At 33.3% G+C, this 19,371-nt stretch overlaps 3 protein-coding genes across 6 annotated transcripts in view; 2 read left to right on the top strand and 1 right to left on the bottom strand.

The window, feature by feature from the left end:
* Positions 1-1,012: 1,012 nt before the first annotated feature.
* Positions 1,013-3,906, top strand: LOC104818254 (tRNA (guanine(10)-N2)-methyltransferase homolog). Of its 4 annotated transcripts, none has more exons than XM_010547755.2 (7): positions 1,013-1,089; positions 1,723-1,975; positions 2,050-2,261; positions 2,342-2,659; positions 2,740-2,814; positions 2,900-2,974; positions 3,198-3,746. In XM_010547755.2, exons 2-7 carry the CDS (start codon positions 1,774-1,776, stop codon positions 3,744-3,746), a joined length of 1,431 nt encoding a protein of 476 aa, XP_010546057.1. In that variant the 5' UTR covers positions 1,013-1,089; positions 1,723-1,773. The 4 variants fall into 4 exon arrangements, with proteins under 4 accessions (XP_010546057.1, XP_010546056.1, XP_010546058.1 ...); XM_010547754.2 differs by having other exon boundaries at positions 1,014-1,089; positions 1,758-1,975; XM_010547756.2 differs by lacking the exon at positions 1,013-1,089 and adding an exon at positions 1,119-1,196 and having other exon boundaries at positions 1,758-1,975.
* Positions 3,907-4,432: 526 nt separating this feature from the next.
* On the bottom strand, positions 4,433-7,259 carry LOC109116862 (50S ribosomal protein L22, chloroplastic-like). The gene is made up of 7 exons (XM_019203066.1): positions 7,148-7,259; positions 6,811-6,994; positions 6,663-6,733; positions 6,116-6,268; positions 5,373-5,483; positions 5,074-5,140; positions 4,433-4,898 (listed from the first exon to the last, which is right to left on the bottom strand). Exons 2-7 carry the CDS (start codon positions 6,932-6,934, stop codon positions 4,618-4,620), a joined length of 807 nt encoding a protein of 268 aa, XP_019058611.1. The 5' UTR covers positions 6,935-6,994; positions 7,148-7,259; the 3' UTR covers positions 4,433-4,617.
* A 10,935-nt stretch (positions 7,260-18,194) lies between these two features.
* Positions 18,195-19,371, top strand: part of LOC104818256 (myb-related protein 306-like) — a 2,368-nt gene continuing 1,191 nt past the window's right edge. Inside the window, exons 1-3 of the mRNA XM_010547757.2 lie at positions 18,195-18,547; positions 18,879-19,008; positions 19,269-19,364. Of these exons, the coding sequence (XP_010546059.1) occupies positions 18,415-18,547; positions 18,879-19,008; positions 19,269-19,364 (359 nt within the window). The 5' untranslated portion in view covers positions 18,195-18,414. The remainder of the gene's footprint in view (positions 18,548-18,878; positions 19,009-19,268; positions 19,365-19,371) is intronic.

Consider the following 19,371-nt stretch of genomic DNA (forward strand, 5'->3'; position numbering starts at 1 on the left):
ATAGTAATATTGGTTAACAGTATTACCATTTTAATAGTTTATTTTTTTATAATTTAAAAGTAAAATTTAAAAATTCTATCACAATCTTTTTAATTTGATTTTTTTTTTAAATTGATTTCTCTTTCTATATAATCTGACATCTAAAAATTGTTTGTTAAGATTTTCTTCCCTAGATCTATAGATAAAATTTATTTATTTTTGTTTTCACAAAGATCTACAATTTAATTAATATGAGGTATATATTGTACAAATATAAAATTGTAAAAATTAAATAAGAAAAAAAGACAAATATGAAAAGGAACGAAATTATTTTATTTACTGATGATACACAATATTTAAGTATTGTGTTCATTATTATTGAAAATAATATCTCTAAATCTATATTTTTCTCTAATCACATATTCAATTTTCTATTTCAATATTTTCTTCAAGATTACCTTTGAAAGAATGCAAAAATCAATCTTAAAAAAATAATGCGATAAAAATCAATAGATATTTTCATTGTCTTTAGAAAAATACATAAACACCAAATTTAGTTGTTTTAAAGAGTATTATTCATTTTCAAATCACTTATTTTGATTTTGAAATTATACCTTTAACTCTTTTTGTCATATCACATCAATTAATTTTAGAATTTTTAGGTTTGTTCTTTTTTTTTTATCATATCACCTCGTTTGATTTTAGATTTTTATTCTCTTTTAAACGATTTAGATATATAAACATCTAAAATTCAAAAAAGAAGATATTGATAAATAAAAAGGATATAGAATAGATCAGACCGCTTTAATACCATATAAAAATATAAAATTATATAAATTAAATAAAAAAAGACAAATATAAAAAAAACAGAATTACTTTATCACTACATTTTTTTTTACATTGAAATAATTCATATATTTATAAAAAAATATTATGATTTAAAAACATTGTAAATGGGCCTTGATTGGGCCTCGGAAAATAGGCTCATATGATCGAATACAGAGCGCGAGGGTTTAGAATGGGTTTTTGTCGTCGTCGCCGTCGTCTCTCCTGACGTCTTTCTCGGTCATCGCATTTCCTCGCCCGCGGAATTTCCAGGGAAAGAATAAGGCAAGCCCCTCTCTCTCTCTCTCTCTCTCTCTCTCTCCCTCTCTCTCTCTCTCTCTCTCTCTCTGTGGAGTTTGTTTGTTTCAACTTTTGTCCGGTGAGATTTTGGGGTAAGATCCTAGGATTCAAGCCCGCGGAGCTCTAATTTCCTGTTCATTTTCTTTCTCTCGAATGTCTGATGATTAATCCGGATGCGCGTCTTCAAGTTTCCTTGAATCTTTATCGTGAAATGAACGATTCCGATATGGATTATAGCTTAGCTGAAGCAAATATTGTTAGTTCGGCGCTTTGTATGTGTTTTATTGGTTGAATGTTGCATTGAGATTTGGAGTAGAAGTTCCGAGTTTTTATCGGAGTGGCTCGACAGTGGTCGCCTTTGTTTGTCGTTTGGTCGGTTTCGAAGCAATCTGGTTCATTTTCTTCTTACTGTCCACACTTGGAAATGGTCGATTCGCGTTTTGTCTGTTTGTTAGTCAGATTTTAAGCAATTTCGGATATGGATGATATATTCTGCAGGTTTTGGATGGACAGATTCGACATAAGTCATGGATTCATCTCTTATAGTCTTCTCGTGTTACATCCATTAGGACCTGGAACCATTCTTGATGATTCTGCTATTTTTATTCATTCCTAAAGGTGTAACTGTGGAGTGCTTTTTCTGCATCGAATAGGGGTTTGAATGTGGAGATGTGGTACCTCTGCGTCTTCTATCACAGATTACTAGACTTCAGGAAACCAGAGGTGGAGGCATTGGCCGATCTCTTTGGAGCTTTAGGAGAAGAGAGTGAGTCTCTTCAGTGGCGACTTCCTCAACACCACCACCCGGATTCTCCTTTTCATTTTGTTCATCTTCCTTCTGATGACATCGCCTGCAGTATCGCCAACCGCAGTACGTTCTTCCTTCCCTGTGATTTCTCCTCTTTTAATTGTGTTTCCCCATCTAAAAAATGCTTTAATTTGTAGGCATACTGGTCAAAGGAATGTATGAGCTTTGGGGTGAAGGAAGTAGCTACGATGAGCTGAGAGACTCCATTGAAAGCTACCCTGATTCTTGCAAGCTTCCATTTCTGACTTCTGATTCCACCTTTAGGATCTCTGTCGAAACTTTCGGAAAGACCATCACTTTCGATGAGCAGAAGGATCGCATTCATTCCCTCTCTTATATCCCTTTTAAGGTCTGTTCTCACTTTCTTGGATCCCCGCCTATTGCTTGTTGTATTCTGTTGGTAGCTTGATGCGTATTCATTTTTTGCAGGGTCGGGTTAACTTGAAGAACCCGGAACACAAGTTCTTTCTCTTGGAAACCGATGAATCTGGAGATAACAATGGCCTTCCGCCAATTGTTCAGAGAAGAATCTTTTTTGGCCGTGAGGTTGGTTGTGCGGACAGAAAACTTGTACCCACCTATCAGTTAAAATCCCGCAATTACCTTGGCCCAACAGCTATGGATGCCGAAGTGGCTTTCTTGATGTCCAATCAAGCAAAGGCAGCCCCTGGCAAACTTGTCTATGACCCTTTTGTTGGGACTGGAAGCATTCTTGTTTCGGCTGCACACTTTGGTGCGACAACTATGGTTCGTGTTTAACTTGCTCAGTAGTTTTCCTTTTCCATTCCATTTTTCTGAGTTTTAACTGACACTGGTTATTGGATTAGGGTGCAGACATTGACATCAGAGTAGTGCGTGATGGGCGTGGTCCGGACTGTAACGTCTGGAGCAATTTCAAGCAGGTCAATGCACTTAATGTATCTTGGTTAGGTTTTAGATTCTACATTTATATCTCTGTGTTTTTTTACATGTAAGTGGTTTCTGCAGTATGGGCTGCCTATGCCAGTTGCACTTTTACGGATGGATAATAACCTTCCTCCTTGGCGCCCTGGGTTGAAGGAGGTAACTAATTTTTTTCTGTTTTCTATTTTCTCCTTTGCAGTGGTTCACGGTTGCGTCATTAGTAAATTGAGATTATCAGTATTGGACTCTATAGAAGAATATCGTTTCCAGTTATATTTACCTTACAAATGCACTCATAAGAGTCGTTCCTAAACTATACCGATCTGCTTCTGTTTATTTCTTATGGTTCTTGTCATTTCTTCTCTTTTAACTTTGCACCCAGATCTTTGATGCCATCATTTGCGACCCCCCTTACGGGGTTCGAGCTGGAGGACGGAAATCGGGTGGGAGGAAATTGCTGAAAGGGGCAGTGGATCCGTACACCGTCCCGGACGACAAAAGGACAGGCCACATTCCATCAACAGCTCCTTACAGCTTGGTAGAGTGTGTTCACGATCTGCTCGACCTCGCTGCTAGAATGCTCGTGATGAGAGGGAGACTAGTCTTCTTCTTCCCCGTCTTGAGAGAAGACAATAATCCCGAGAACAAATATCCCGAGCACACGTGTTTCAAGTTAGTCGCCGTCTCTCAACAGATCTTAAGCTCCCGATACAGTCGGGTTCTGCTAACAATGGTGAAAATCAGCCCTTACACACCGGAAATCGAAGAAGAAGCTCGGTTAAGACATAAGGAGTTTAGAGAGAATCACGTTAAGTGGTTGGAGGATGGTAACATTCATTCATCCGTTTTCAGCCCCTCCGATTCAATTCCTCCATCTCCTCAGGCACTTTCCAAAGACCCAAAACTCAAATACAGAGGAAAGTATGTGTAATAGTGGTGGGGGTAGTGGTAGTTAATTTCTGAACGTTATGAATGCTTTTAGTTGGTCCTGATTTATTACATGAACATCGACCGTTGTATCACAAGAATATGTAACAGCGTTCCAGATATGTTTTGAGGATTATGAATTAAATCATAAGACATTGTGTTTATTAATCACCATCCTTTAACCGAGAAGTTCGGTTAAGCCAGTTGAGTTTGATCATTCTAGATCTTAAAAGTAGCTGTGGTTAAATCTAAACCGAAACAAAACCAACCAGCTCAGAATAGTCGAGCCAAAACAAACAAGGAGAGAGGACTATGTTTATTAACTACCACCCTTAAACCGGAAAAAAGTTTGGTTAAACCGGTTGTGTTTACTCCTACAGGATTTTAAAGTAGCACTGGTTAAAACTTAAAACTAAACCGAACAAAACCAGCCAAACTTAGGATATTCGAGAAAAAAAACCCCTCGGTGAGCTATGTTTATTAATAACAACCCTTTAACTGAAAATTTCGGTTAAACCGGTTGAGTTTGATCTTTCCGAATCTTAAAGTACCTGTGGTTATAGCTAAACCAAACTAAACCAACGTTGGATATTCAAGCAAAAACAAAGATGGTGGTGAGCTATTTTTATTAATTACCACTCGTTTACCGGAAAAGCTCGGTTACACCGGTTGAGTTTTGATCATTCTGGATCTTAAAAGGAGCTCTGGTTAACACTAAACCGAATAAAACCAACCAAACTTTGGGTATTCGACCATAACAAACATGAGCTTTAGCTATGTTCTTTCAAGTGCAGAAAAGAGGTAGGTCTTAGTTTCTACTGTGGCAACACATTGGAAGGGAGGAACAGAAGACAAAATGAATCTCACTTAATGTTTCATGAAGGCACAGACGTTGTCGTCCGATGAGATTTGCTGGCTTTTCGGTTCCAGATGGGAGTGGTCTCAATGAGTTTATGAGGCACAAGCCGTTTCTCTCGTTTGCTCAGCTTCTTGAAGTTATGAACTCTGAGCCTCGCTATCTCGGCTTCTTCCTCTGGAGTTGTCTCCCTCACTATAACCGTTAGACGACACTCGGGTCTTATTTTCAACCCGCATTTACCCTTCCCGTGATACGATATCCTCTTCTTGAATAATCCTTTCCCGACAAATGCTTCCGCTGCATCCATCACCATTATGCTTAAACCCTAAGTGACTTAATTTTCTCAAAAAGGTACATGATATATCCACACAACAAAGGGATTTACATGAAATTTCAAAGTATATTCTCTCACATCTCATTTTCCTTCGTTTAAGCAAAACAAGTAAATTCAAAGTGAGATTTCATTACATACCAACCAGAAGACGGTCAGGATCTAGCCCATGGTTATGAGTGGCATTTGCTCGGGCCGAGTGAATAACCTGCATTAGAAAAGATAACAAGTAGTGTAAGTCTCGGCAAAAGAAGAGTTCTGTCAGATATAATCAGAATGAGCCAAAATAAGATGCCAAAGGCCAGCATGCAAGCAGAAGACAAGAGATTTAAAAAAATAAAACAAAACAAAACCAAAAACTCCACCACATTTATGGTTTTAGATTACTCAGATGTAGGTATTCGGTATACATCACATGTCTTAGAGAGCTGAGAGGTTACCCGATACACGGTTTTGGCAGCCCGTTTGACTGTGACCTCTAATTGCATTAGAGCATCTTCAACACGCATGCCACGAACTAATGCTGCAACCAAGTTGACCTTCTTAGGACTCTGAAAACAAGCAAACACCATGAAATGTATATCAATACTTTGTTATAGAAAGCGAAATTTGTGCTCTACCCTGGGAGCCTCCATTCCAAATTTGGCTCACAAATTCCTTAATTTTGTTTAACAAAAGGAATGATAAAAACTAGACCTTCGGAGCCTGTTGCTATCTAAGATTATATATGATAGTTGTAAGGAATTCAAGAAGACACTCCAGAGTAGAAAAGAAACCAATGGATTATAAGCTTATTTCACACTACATTAATCGTATGAAAAAATCCAGTAATACATTGTCATTCGAGTAGATATAGAGTTTACTGTGACACAGCTTAAGTGTCCCCCTCTTTGCCATCTCAGAAATCATGTATGCCAAAAATTGCAATACCCTTCAGCAACTGTTTATGTGCATCTTATCAAGGCCATATGATCATGTTTCTGTTGAAGAATAATTGGTTATATAATTACGTATATGCTTCCATCTAAGTGTAAGGAGTTTCCCCAAATAACAAAGGAAAAACCTGTTCCTTAGCAAACTCAGGTCCATAAACATGTTGGAAAATTACCCAATTCAGCACCTAGTCTAGGCAAACCAATAAACAATCCGATATGCTAATCCTCAAAATACTTTGAACTCCCACCTGTTTTATGCCCATCAAGACAGCCTGAACTTTTGAACGCTTAGCGATAACCTTCTGCTCCTCCGATTTTCCACTGCCCAACAAAGCTGGTGAAGATAGAGGCGATGATACAGCTGCTTCATCGGCCAGTAATTTCCTTGAACTAGAAATTCCCTGTACAGTATATACTTTAGAGCAGCCCAGACAATCACGACACTCCCCAAACGGGCATACCGAAAACTAAGTATTCTTAAGATTTTGCGTTAGTGCATAGCTTCAAAGATGAGTGTTATCTCTTTACTTCACAGTCGCAAGAGCGTTGCAGCAAACACAAGCTACAAAGACATGACTGAACCTGCTACATTATATCTCCCCTATCCAAATCCACCTTACCCATTTCGGATTCTGGAGCTTGAGGTACAAGTGATGCTACAAAGACGCTATGACCCACTCGCTATCATGCAAAATGCCGAACAGGAAACAAAGAGGGCAGGAAAAAGGGCTAAACTTTTCAATTCAGCAAAGCATCATAACAATGAAGAAAAGAATTAAAGGGACAAAGTATTACCAAGTTCTGTAGATACTGGTACAGTGGCCTTGAGGAGGTGTAATGTGATTTCGAAAGACCCTGCAAGTAACCTACCAAACCAGCAAAAAGAAAATGAAAAACTGAATCATCATCACGACTGAATTCAAACACTAAATCTGAAACTGACCATGCGAGACAGAGGATCCCAGATGCCGAGACGACGAGTAATGCGCTGTTGAAATGTAACTGTTCTCCACTCTTTTCCCAACTTGACGAAGAACCAACTGCAAATTCCTCTGCCAACCCGCCATGGCTACGAGTGATGCTTGATCGAGAAATTGGGTCTAAGGCCACAAATTTATCTTATTTAACTGCGAAATCAAAGCATATGAATCAGGTGAAGGAAATGAAACCTGAGAGCCCTAAATCTGCTCGATCTGGGATTTCACATTTCCTAAGGAAAACGATGGCCAAGGAAAAATAAATAAAAGGAAAGATAGCACAAATGATGGGAAGGGAATCACCGGAAATACGGAACGGCGGCGGTGGGCTCCGACAGTCACGGCGGCGGGGCCGGAGAGAGAGAGACTGAGAGGTGAGACGGCCGAAGGAAAACGATGACGGGAAAAAAGAAGAAAAAAGGTGTTATCCCAAAAAACCCTATAGTCCCAGAACAGGGCTTAGAAACTTATATTTACAATTTCGCCTCAAAACTTTTATTTTTTCAGAAAAGACCTTAATGTAATTTCGTTGACCTTCTACTTTCAAAGTTTAAATTTTAAAAACACCAAACTTCTTAAGTTTTCACTTTCAGTAGATAATGTCTCAAAATTGATTTAAACAAACATTATATTAGCTAAGTATTCTTTTATATTTTATTAATTTCAATATTGTAAATGCCTCTTGCAGTACGAAATAAACTTTAATTGTTTTATAGTTCAACCCCTAATCTCAGAATCAAATAGATTAGCCATATATAAACCATTTTTCAAGGATGATTTGCATTGATAATCTACAAGAAATAGTCCTAATTTCATTGTTAGAAAAAAAAAGATCATTGTTAAATAAAAAAGTTAAATTTACTTATAATAAAAACGAATATAATACGAGTATAAGTCTATAACTACAAATAACAATAAAATACGGATATAATGGATCCAATATTAAAACATTTGAAAATAAAATATTTTAAAACTAAAATAGAAAAAATAACAATAAAAAAAACTGAATTCAATTAAAATCCAATGTAAAAATAATCCAATATAAATCGAATCATTCAGATTTTTCCAAAATAAATTAATTTAACATAAACATAATCAAATTGAAGTTTGGAATATATATTCCTAATAATTATTCAGATTCTTATGTATTGAATGAAAAACATTTTGAAATACGATTGCATAAGACCGGATAAAATCTACAAACTCGTTGATTTTGAATTTGGATTAATAAGTTAAAAACGATGAATTTTTTTAACGGTACGGTGGATACCTCGGCTGTTACCCTTCGGATGTATTGGATGGATAAACTCCACACCTATGTATACAAGCCCACGACACACATGTGGGATATGAATTAGCCGTAACTGACGGACGACAGAAGAATGGATAAGGAGTCGAACATCCAACCTCTCGATATGTTAATCATATTTCTTATCATCTCATTTGGGATTTTCCTAAAATGATGATATTTATATTGTATCCCATCAAATTTAAGAGTTAAATAAACCGGTTAGCGATAAAAAAATAAATACACATAAAAATATTTTCGCTTTCGATAAAAGGTTTTATTTCAAATCAAATACAACATAATACAAACAACTAAAATGTATAAATTCAACAAAAAAAATTATATAAAAAAGATTTAGGTACGTATTATATTATATGGTAAATTGTTGTAAGTAATGTACAATATATTATGTAATAAATATCTGTTCTCTTTTCAATAATCCAAAATTTTCAAATCGGTGTAATCCACCAATTTTAAGTATACATATCCAAATATAAATTAAAAAATTATTCAGAAAAAAAGATTTGGTTGAGCAAATTATACCTCGTTTTTCAAATCATTTTATCATTTGGAATAACAACTTGAGCACGATATACATATATAGTAATTTTTTGGGTAAATTACATATATAATAGTTGCAATCTCATTAACAAAAATTATAGAAAAAAAATCCAAAAAAAATATAAACAGAAATATAACATTGATAAAGAAAAGATATCTGTAAATTGTTGCATTCAATTAAAGGTTGCAGATACAGGTTCATTACCAAAACAAAAAAGATTTAAAATATACCATTCTATTATTTTCTTTCTTCAAGACAAAAACACTTGAACTTCTCGTGACACGTTTTTCGACGGCGACGATCTCGTACGCGTAACGGAAAGGTGTTCCTAAGATAAGATGGTCCAAGCGACAAGATTACGACACGTGGCACAGAAGATCGAGAAGCCATGGGGACCACGGATAAGCTAGACGATAAAATATTACTTTTAGGTGGGTCCCACCAAACCCACAAAAAGCAGGTGTCCTCTCCTTATTCGGGATTTTTCGTCTAACCGCTTCTTTGTTGTCCACAGCCTCCCTCGATTCGTCTCTTAGTGAGGGACAGCTGGTTCGATCCTATCCGTACACGTGTCCCCTGAAGAATCAGTATTTAATTTCACGAAATTATAATTATTGGAGAACTGCTTCAATCAGATATACGATGGTGTGTGAGAATACAAAACGGGAGTAGAAACCTAGCCATACTTTGACATATAAAGACCGAGGATTGTATTTAGCCAATGTCAAAAGCACATGCATTGAATCTAGCTCGTCGACCAAATCATACATATATATATATATATATATGTGTGTCAGTGTGTGTGATAAATGTTCAAATCAGAATTATAATCGTTTCAAATAAAGCTATGAGATAAAAAAAAAGTATATTATAAATTTATATGCAATTTATTCCAATCCGATAAAATTGATTTTATTGGTGAGTAAACCAAATATCAATACCGGATTCGAAAATCGCGAAAATTGGTTTATAATATACTTTTCATACAAAATAAAAAATATATTAAACTGCAATACATATTTTTTTTGTTATAATAAAAACAAGTCCAAAACCAAATAAAATATAAATTGTAACACTGACACTCTGTTAATATATATATATATATATATATATATCCTTAGAGATTAAAAAAAATCCGTCAAAACAAACCCTAACCCTAATTAAGGATAAAGTTAAAAGTAATTTGCATTAATTATATACTATATCACAGTAAACCACTTAAATTTATCACAAGTCATTAAAACTAAGCTGAATTGTATTCCTAAAGTGAAATCATACGATATGGAATCTAATAATAATAATAATAATAATATGAACACAATCGTGAACCTTGAATTGTTTTTGTTTTTATTCAAGTATAAATTCTTCAACGTCTTGCATTATTATAGAAAATGACAAATAATTAAAAACGATATCAAATATTAAATTGATAAACGAAAATTTAGTTTTCCAAAGAAAATATAAAAATGGAATATTTTTGCCGCCACAATTACTTCTCCTTGTCCTTTTCTTGATGAAGAAAATAAGACATGAGAATGACTTATGTTTGGTTAGTACACTCCAATTTGATAATTTCCATATATATATACATATATATTCTTTGTAATTGAGTACTCTCAATCTAGGTCCAACTAATTTCGAAGTCGAAAATCAACCATATGATTTTGATTATATATTCTTTTTTCTAAATTTAAAATTCGAATTCAAGATGAAATATACGCTTTGTTTTACCAAAAAAAACATACGCTTTGCGTCCGTTTTGAACTAACAAAGTTTGGATTTTGTGGAACATGTTTATTCTATTAAAAAAAATGTATTTTTAGGTTTGATCAAATTACAAACAACATTGAACTGAGAATTTATTGAGAGAAAATTCCATTAGATCAATGGACTCACCGAATGTTGTTTTGTACTATAGTAAAGCCACGATGTAATCAATTTCTTCGATAATGGAATTAAACATAAAATCAAATTCTAAGCATTACATAAAAAACAACAACTTATTAATCTAATAAGCACATATACATGACAGATATATCCTACGTTTCTAATAGTTTAATTTATTATGATTTCGCTCGGCTAAAAGTTTTAAAAATCGAATCAACATTAGAAAGTTTATGCAAAAAGGGTAAATAATTTTATTTACTTTTTCAACCTAGGAGTAGGAGGGCGTAACAAGTCACCCGATCTTTTTAAACCAAATAATGATGTTAATAGAAAACCCTAATCTCTTACTTTGATGAAATTAAAAAAATAGTCATTAGTGTACATAGACTATAAATTATTCTGTCGTGTAGATTTTATAGTTTTTATAAAACTTGATTGGAATAGTACTATTTTAAATCCTAGATTTTAGATTTTAAATATAAAATTAGCAAAAAGGGATTTTATACCTATGTATAAAGTGAAAGTTTCTTTAAAATTATGGATATTTTTACCTTCTGAATATTTTATATAGTTAATATTTAATAAAAAATGAAAAAGTCTTAAAAAATCAGATTTTTAAACTAAAATCTAAACAAAATGGTATTAGTTTTTGGTTTTAGCTGCTAACATTTTTTGGGTTATCAAATACCAAAAGTTGAGAAAACTCCTTCAAGGCCTAAATCTTTTTCACATATGGTAAATTACATTTTATTTTCTGTAACACACAAGAGGATTTAGATAAAAGATTAAAAATCTCGGAAGTTTAATTTCTAAAGTAGATTCTAGAGATCATCTAAAAATTACAATTGTGTTTAGCAGAATTTATAATCTAATACATCTATTAAGTACTACTGCTAGTAATATTTTAGTCGTCATTGATTTACAAACCTCGGAATATGATAACACGTAAATCTTGACCTTGAGCTAGTGAAACGTAATAATCAATATTAAAATTTAATATTTTGTCCTATATTTATCAACTGAATATTTTCGGAAAATTGGAGAAAATATTAATTAGCCCTACAAATCTAAACTCGCATAAATCTCCGACCTTTTAATAAACGCGTACGTACCAAACATAAATGTGGATTTGAATTTTAAAATTAATTAATTACCGCTGAAATGGTCAATCTCATCACGAGCCGACATGGAAATCGGATAGGACCGTAAGTCAAAGTATTTAGGTATGAGACTAAGATTTTGCAAATCACATCACGAGGCGTCGAGCTCGTAATACGATGAGACCACTCTGTGTTGTACACAAAATAATTAAATATTATTAACATTATAATAAAAATATAACTCCGTCATGTGTATAAACGTAATCTATTATTACTTGTGTTGTTCTTTTCCAACACGATCAAACGAAAAAAAGTTAATCAAATTCAAGTGCGTATCTTAAGCCCCATTTTTTTTAATAAGAGAAAATTCATTCAAATCGGTGAGCGAAAATAATTATCATTTAAAGAATCTATAGTCGACTACTTGGATATATATATATAAAATAGTAATTAATGATAAACATTTTTTAAAATATTGACGACGATCAAATACCTATAGTTGAATGTCCACGAATTCAATATCTTCATTGTATTTCAACAATCCAATGTAATTAGTTATATATATAGTAACAAAGAGAAGGATTCTCACGGTTAATATTTGGTATATGAATAGATTAGTAAAATTAATCGAATCTAAGAGATAAGGATAATTTTTTTGTATTAAAAAAAATACAAAATAAAGCAATTAAAAGGTTTGGAGATGCAAGTGGTGAAAACAGCTCCCTAGATTCGGGCCGGAGAAACTGTTTAGGTAAATTTAGATTGTCAATGGCTCTGGCCACGATGTAGTTGCTCCTCGCCCGTAGTTAATATCTTTACCTAACGTCACCCCCATGATTTATTTATTATTAATCTCTTTTCGTAATCACTACAATTTTTTATGTAAAAAAATTGATCAAATAACATATATATATATATATATATATAAGACGATGGAATGATCTTAAAACTAAGATATATCGATAATTAGTTATGCAATAACTATATATTGCTTTCAATGATCTTGACTTGGGAATTCGTAAAAACAGATATCGATTTGAAAATTAGTTAATTGCAATTTGCATCGCAGAAATTTTCAGTTTGAATTGGTCTAACATAATTATTTTTAAGACATGAAATCTAAACAGATATCGTGGCCGTATGTAAATTTTTAACTGAAGATGTAGAATTAATTATAGAAACTCCCACAATTTTATTATAGTCTAAATTCTTGAAATAAAATAAAAAAACGAACGTGCACTTACTACTACTGTTACGACAACATTTAATTTTTTTCATTGATTTTGTAATTGACAAGTATAAAACATTATCTGTATGTACACGCACATATATAAAGTTTTATTCCGTCGTAATGGCTTTGCATAATATTCCCTCCGTTTCACAATATTTGACGTTTTATAATTTTTTGTGTTTCTAATTTTAGGTTTTTAAAGGCAAATTTAGGTTTCTTATAGGTTTTTTAGGCAAAATTTTAAAATAATTTTCAATTTTATCCTTGATAAAATTTATAGGCAAATTCCAATAGATTATTAATGATAACATCAATATTTGTGCTGTTAAAGGGTATATATGACTTTTTATTGCTTTTTTAAAAATGTAAAAAAGGCTAAAACGTTAAATATTGTAAAACGGATGGAGTAATATATAATTTGTTTATAAGTAAAAAACCTAATTGTATAAGGAATATAATACATTATTTATGTATACACCTTCTCATAAATTCTTAATAGCTAATATTTACATATATTTTTATGAGACTGTGATTAATTTATTCTTATTATTAATTTATGAGGTAAAATTTACGTCTATTTTTAAATTTATGAGTTCAAATGTATCTACTATATTACAGCGGGAAAAATTATACTTTGGTAAATCTTTTTAGCCTAAAAAAACTCCACCAGCAGAGGGAGTTTTAAAGAAATATGGAAAAGTTACTGTCGTGGAAAAACCTTAAATCTTGTCTGATGACACTAACAAACAGTAGCTGGATTACAGTAAGACCTATTGATTAGATATTAATTAATTAAATTGACTAATTAATAATAATCATCATTATCACGTCATTTATTGATGGGTCCGAGGCAACAAAAATTTTTGATCTTAATTTCATTTTAATCAGAATCTGCCACGTGTCCTGAAATGATTCTAAGCCCTAGCAAGTTAGTCAATAATTTATTTTTGTCTGCGTATATAATAAGATGTTAACCCGTCGAGATCCAAAAGGAGACCATAGTCGTTGACATACGAATTCTCCCGTTAATCTTCTAGAAACTGTAGGAAATTACGGAGACACTTTCCATCCGGTGGAGAAACGGAAAAAGAAACCCTAAGCCTTAAAGACGCAGTGAATAATATAATTATATGTACCATTACACTATTATATAATTGTTTATCTATATATATATATATGTATGTATGTATGTATGTATGTATGTATGTATGTATGTATGTATGTATGTATAATTATAGTTTATTAGGAAATGTACCAATTATATGAACCTGTTTTTTTTATAACATCGTAAACACAAAGAACTGAAGGAATTATGGGAGTACGTGAAATAGAACATGTTTTCAATTGCTCAAATTATTACAAATTCGGAATTGGATTATATGTATCAATATGATTTTCGCCCTACGAGTATACAATGGGGTATTACATTACGTGTATATTATCAATGTGACACACACCAAGGACATATATATATATATATTGGAATGATGGAACAAAGCGTAAATTTAAAGAGATTGAAATTGATTAGAAATGATTATGGAGATGATTGAAATTAATTAAAGACATAAATCAATTAAAAAGTATTAATGGTGTCAGTTGTCTCTTAATTTATTTGTTCCAATCATATATTATTTTGTAATATTTTTCTTTGTTTATTTTACTATTATGTCCTATAAATACATGAGTTGTTTTCATTGTAATTCAAAAAAGAAAAGATATAGTAAATAAACTTGATTGTGTTTTATTTTTTTTCTTTTTCTATATTTTTATGGTTTTCGTATTTATAATTTTCAATAATATAGGCTATACTTATATATAATTAATAGATGAAGTGACTTTTTTTTATGACGGAGGACCCCTAACTACTACCTTTCGGCCGCGCTGACTAGGTAAACCTCCGGCCCGAGAGCAGTCTTTGTATATGGACCGTATAGACCCAGAAATTACCTCTCTCCCCACTAGTCAGGAATCGAACACTCAATCTCAAGATAGAATTACCTCCCGCCCCAAACTTGACCACTCGCCCACGACATCTTGGGTGATGAAGTGACTTATTACCCAGTATCAATATTAATTAATAAACAAAATCAAATCTACCGTCAAATAATAAATAATGTACCCGATGATAATCAAGACTATCTATCTATCTATCTATCTATATATATATATATCTATATATATATATACACACAAAATGTATAGCATGATGGAAGGAGTATACAGCTGACGAAGTCAAAGAGAACTTGAACAAGGTACTGTATATATCTATATATATATATACACACAAAATGTATAGCATGATGAAAGGAGTATACAGCTGACGAAGTCAAAGAGAACTTGAACAAGGTACTGTAAGTGTATAACGTATGGGCAAAAGGTTACCGAGTATGGGAGATGGGAGATGGGGCTTTCAATTAGCCTTTGTTCATTGAATTAGTTAATCAGACGTGGAAGCCATTTAGAAGCTCGATGCACCCACGACGTGCATGCAACATTCCTTTCGTTATTAGGATTTTTTTTAATTCCTCAATTTACTAAAAATAAATATATAGTTATATTATTTTTTAAAAATGCATGTAGCAAAATGTTTCTAGCATCACGAATATATATATATATATATATATATATTGTGTGTGTGTGTGTATTTGCCGTGATTTATTTTCATAAGATTTAAGCTCAATTAGGGCCTAAATGGGTTTTGTTATGGAAATTAATAACCTGCTTGCATGGTGTTTTCACGTGCTAAGGAAATAACAGGTTACTCTTTTTGAACATTTAAATCATAATTACCCTAAATGTAAACATGTTTAATGCGAAATTTGTGTGTACCATAAAAGCTTCGAAAAATTTGACCATATCACAAGTTTTATAGAACATATTGCATGTTACCGGGTGACTTTCTATCACCATCTCATTAATAATTCACTCCACATTAATTGCAATCAATTTGTTTGTTTTGTTTTTGTTTTTAACTGTAAATGTATATTAATCCAAACTTTTTACTACCAAAATTTAATCTAGAGTTTAGAGACAAACAAAAGAGAGCAAATTAATACAATAATTAATAGCCAGCAAAATGTTGGAATCATATTGATCGAAGCAAGCCGTTGATTCGTCACGAACTCTCGTCTCAATGAGGCTTTCTGGGTAATAGACTACTTAAATTTGTCTCAATGAGCTCTACCGACTAAAATAAAATCAGTTGGGTCTCGGGGAGTCTAGACAGTTGATTTGAAACGAAGGATACGCTGAGCTTCTTTGATCATCTCATTTTCATTATCAAATTGATATGCCGACTTACTTTGAACTTTGTTGTCGGGCAAAGTAAATTTCAGTTGGCCATTAGAATGACTCGCTGCCCTTTCCGGTGAGATGATACGGGGATCAGGTTGAGGAGCTGTCGGAGAGCTCGGTTCAGAAGGATGCTTTTGGCTGTCCGTATCCGGATGCTTTGGTGGAGGAGGGAGCATCATCTACTCCTGAGTTTCAACCGGGCATATTTCATGCTCAGGGTTGCAATCTATTTGTGTTGTAATGCTATAATCATGTTTAGGATTGAAGAAATTAAGCATGTATTATTGATATATATACATAGTTAAATCCTTTAAAACTCATTTACGTATACTATATATATATATATATATATATATATGTTTGTGATTTCGTGTATATACACCAAATTTGTAGGATCTGGTCTAAAATAGCTCACACTTACACATGTACGAGGAGTTTATTTAGAATCAAACTACTCTATATTTTCCCCCCATTGTATTATTAGTGTAAGATAATAACTTTTTAGACATGTCATCCACAATCTTACATGTATATATATATATATATATATATAAACAAAAAGAATATGTAAATTCATCTTTTCGGTCATAGAGTTTTGACGGGTGGATTCCTCAATGAGATGTTTTTCTTCTTTCTGCAAAAGAAGCGAGTAATAAATATTAATATAATGTATGGGACATTACACGTCGACGTATGTGTTAACATTCTGGCCATGCGTCCATGTAAACCCTAGGCGTATATTTCCAAACTATTTATGCGCGTATTTATGTATATGTCTTATAGAGATCAATAGGACAAAAAAGAAAGATGAAGACAGAGAAACGTATGAACTTTTTCTTACTATAAAAACGGGAAAAAAAGCGCAAGAATTTCTCATAGAAAAAAAAATTCACAATAATCCATTAAAAACATAATTTCTCTTTTGTAATTTTTGTTTGTCTTCTTCCGGACCTTCGGTGCCACCTCTTTTCTTTCATGCCTACTGCATTTATCAGCACCACACGGTTTTGAATCCGAGAGAGAGAGAGAGAGAGAGAGAGAGAGAGAGAGAGAGAGAGAGAGAGAGAGAGAGAGAGAGAGAGAGAGTTTAGTTTTGTACATGAACAAATATAATGTAAGCATATTTAAGCTCGAGAAAAGTTTTTATTTTTTTGATTAACCGGATATTCTGAAACGAAACCCAAACTAATTTTGAGGTTGGAAACAAGACTAGAATTATGCCCCTTGTCAAATTTGAAACTATAACTCGGGGCGAGACAGATATTTTGCATCTATATTTTACCGGTTTAAGTACCCAAATCGGATTCACTCGAAAAAAATTGTGTATCACACACATAGTATTTTGTTTACTGAAACAACGGATTCAAAACCGATTCATGGGATCCAATAGTTGTGTATCATGATATAATTAATGCTAAAAAAATCTGTATATTTTGAATATGTGTTATAATTCGGTTCGGTTTGAATTTTTCAAGGAAACTAATTTCAATTTATTTATATATGGTGTTTCAAATTTAAAGAATTAATTGAAAGATTAAGTGCAGTGAGAGTGATTTGGTAAACAATTGAAATCAAGTGCTCTTTTGTGGGAGCAATATATGCGCGGTCCTTATGATAAACGTATAAACCCCTTTGTATAAAAATTAATAAATGAGAAAGGGATAGAGAAATATATACCTTTTACAAAATTAAACCCTAATCATATACCCAATTCAGATAGAAGCATAGATATATACGCATGCATGATACTCACACATATACACACACACAAGAATATATAGAGAGAGAAAGAGACAAGAGAGCTAATTAGATTGAGAGAGGGAGAGAGAGAGAGATATGGCTGACTTTTGGAAAGGAAGAGAGTAAATGCAGCAGGCTGTCCCTTTTGACTCTTTGGAAGCAAACCCCACCCCCCTCTCTCTCTCTCTCTCTCTCTCTCTCTCTCTCAAAATCAATATTATATTATTATCCTCACTCAGTAACTTCGATTATTGCCTGATAGAGTCAGCTTTCTCTCTCTATAAATATAAGCAACTCCACTCTCGTCTTCCTCAGACATGGTATAACCCAGTTGGACTTAACCCTAATAACCAAAAACATCTCCTCTTCAAAACAGATCAAGAGTACCCTTTTTCTCTTGCAAACGCACATACACATATATACACAGAAGATACACATATATACACACATACAGGGAGAGAGAGAGAGATGGGAAGATCACCTTGCTGTGACAAGATTGGAGTGAAGAAAGGGCCATGGACTCCGGAGGAAGACATCATCTTGGTTTCTTACATTCAAGAACATGGCGCTAGCAACTGGAGATCTGTCCCTACTAACACAGGTATTTACCTTGTTTGCTAATCACGCGTTTTTTTATGGATTAAGAATGGAATGTGTGATTTGTTTTTCTTAAACCCTATAATTAATGTTTTTTTTTCTGGGTTTATGATTCTTGCTTTGGTTGGTATGACCATTAAATAAGAGCAATAAATAACCGCGTTATGGCACCTACCCTCCTGTGTTCATCGCTCAGTTTACTGTTTTGTCCATCTCCGATCCGTCTTCCTCTTTTTCTTCCCTTTTCATCTGTTTTCACTCAAAAGTTCGAATCTTTTCGGCTTATTTTTATTTATTTATAAAATCTCGACGTTTGATCGTTTTTTATTAATTAGGTCTAAGAAGATGTAGCAAGAGCTGCAGATTGAGGTGGACTAATTATCTTCGACCCGGTATTAAGCGTGGCAATTTCACCGAGCATGAAGAGAAGATGATTATCCACCTTCAAGCCCTCTTGGGCAATAGGTACGGATCTTTCAAGTTTTTTAACAAGTATATATATGCAGATCTTTATATATACACATGCACATAGAGACTCACATCCAAAACAAGATCTTCACTTTGTTACAAAAGTTACCTTTTTTAGGCATATAAGGTCTATTTGTAGGTTAAAGTGCCATACAAACCCCAGTTTTGGCGGATACATATGGTACACATATACAAACATTTGTGAATATTAAAATAGTAAAATATTTTTTAACTTGTTCTTGTATGTATTTATGCAGATGGGCAGCCATAGCATCATACCTTCCACAAAGGACAGACAATGATATAAAGAACTATTGGAACACTCACTTGAAGAAGAAGCTTAAGAAGATGAGCGGTTCA

This window comes from Tarenaya hassleriana, unplaced genomic scaffold (genome assembly GCF_000463585.1).
Source record: "Tarenaya hassleriana unplaced genomic scaffold, ASM46358v1 Cleome29, whole genome shotgun sequence".
NCBI lineage: Eukaryota > Viridiplantae > Streptophyta > Magnoliopsida > Brassicales > Cleomaceae > Tarenaya > Tarenaya hassleriana.

What these genes read in the sequence shown, in the direction of transcription:
- LOC109116862 (XM_019203066.1), bottom strand. Translation starts at nt 6,934, where the DNA reads ATGGCGGGTTGGCAGAGGAATTTGCAGTTGGTTCTTCGTCAAGTTGGG. An exon ending in GGGATCCTCTGTCTCGCATG is followed by an intron (nt 6,734 to 6,810) that starts GTCAGTTTCAGA and finishes CTGGTTTGGTAG; the next exon opens with GTTACTTGCAGGGTCTTTCG. An exon ending in TCCTGACCGTCTTCTGGTTG is followed by an intron (nt 4,899 to 5,073) that starts GTATGTAATGAA and finishes TGATGGATGCAG; the next exon opens with CGGAAGCATTTGTCGGGAAA.
- LOC104818254 (XM_010547755.2), top strand. Translation starts at nt 1,774, where the DNA reads ATGTGGTACCTCTGCGTCTTCTATCACAGATTACTAGACTTCAGGAAA. An exon ending in ACTTTGGTGCGACAACTATG is followed by an intron (nt 2,660 to 2,739) that starts GTTCGTGTTTAA and finishes TTATTGGATTAG; the next exon opens with GGTGCAGACATTGACATCAG. An exon ending in GGCGCCCTGGGTTGAAGGAG is followed by an intron (nt 2,975 to 3,197) that starts GTAACTAATTTT and finishes CTTTGCACCCAG; the next exon opens with ATCTTTGATGCCATCATTTG.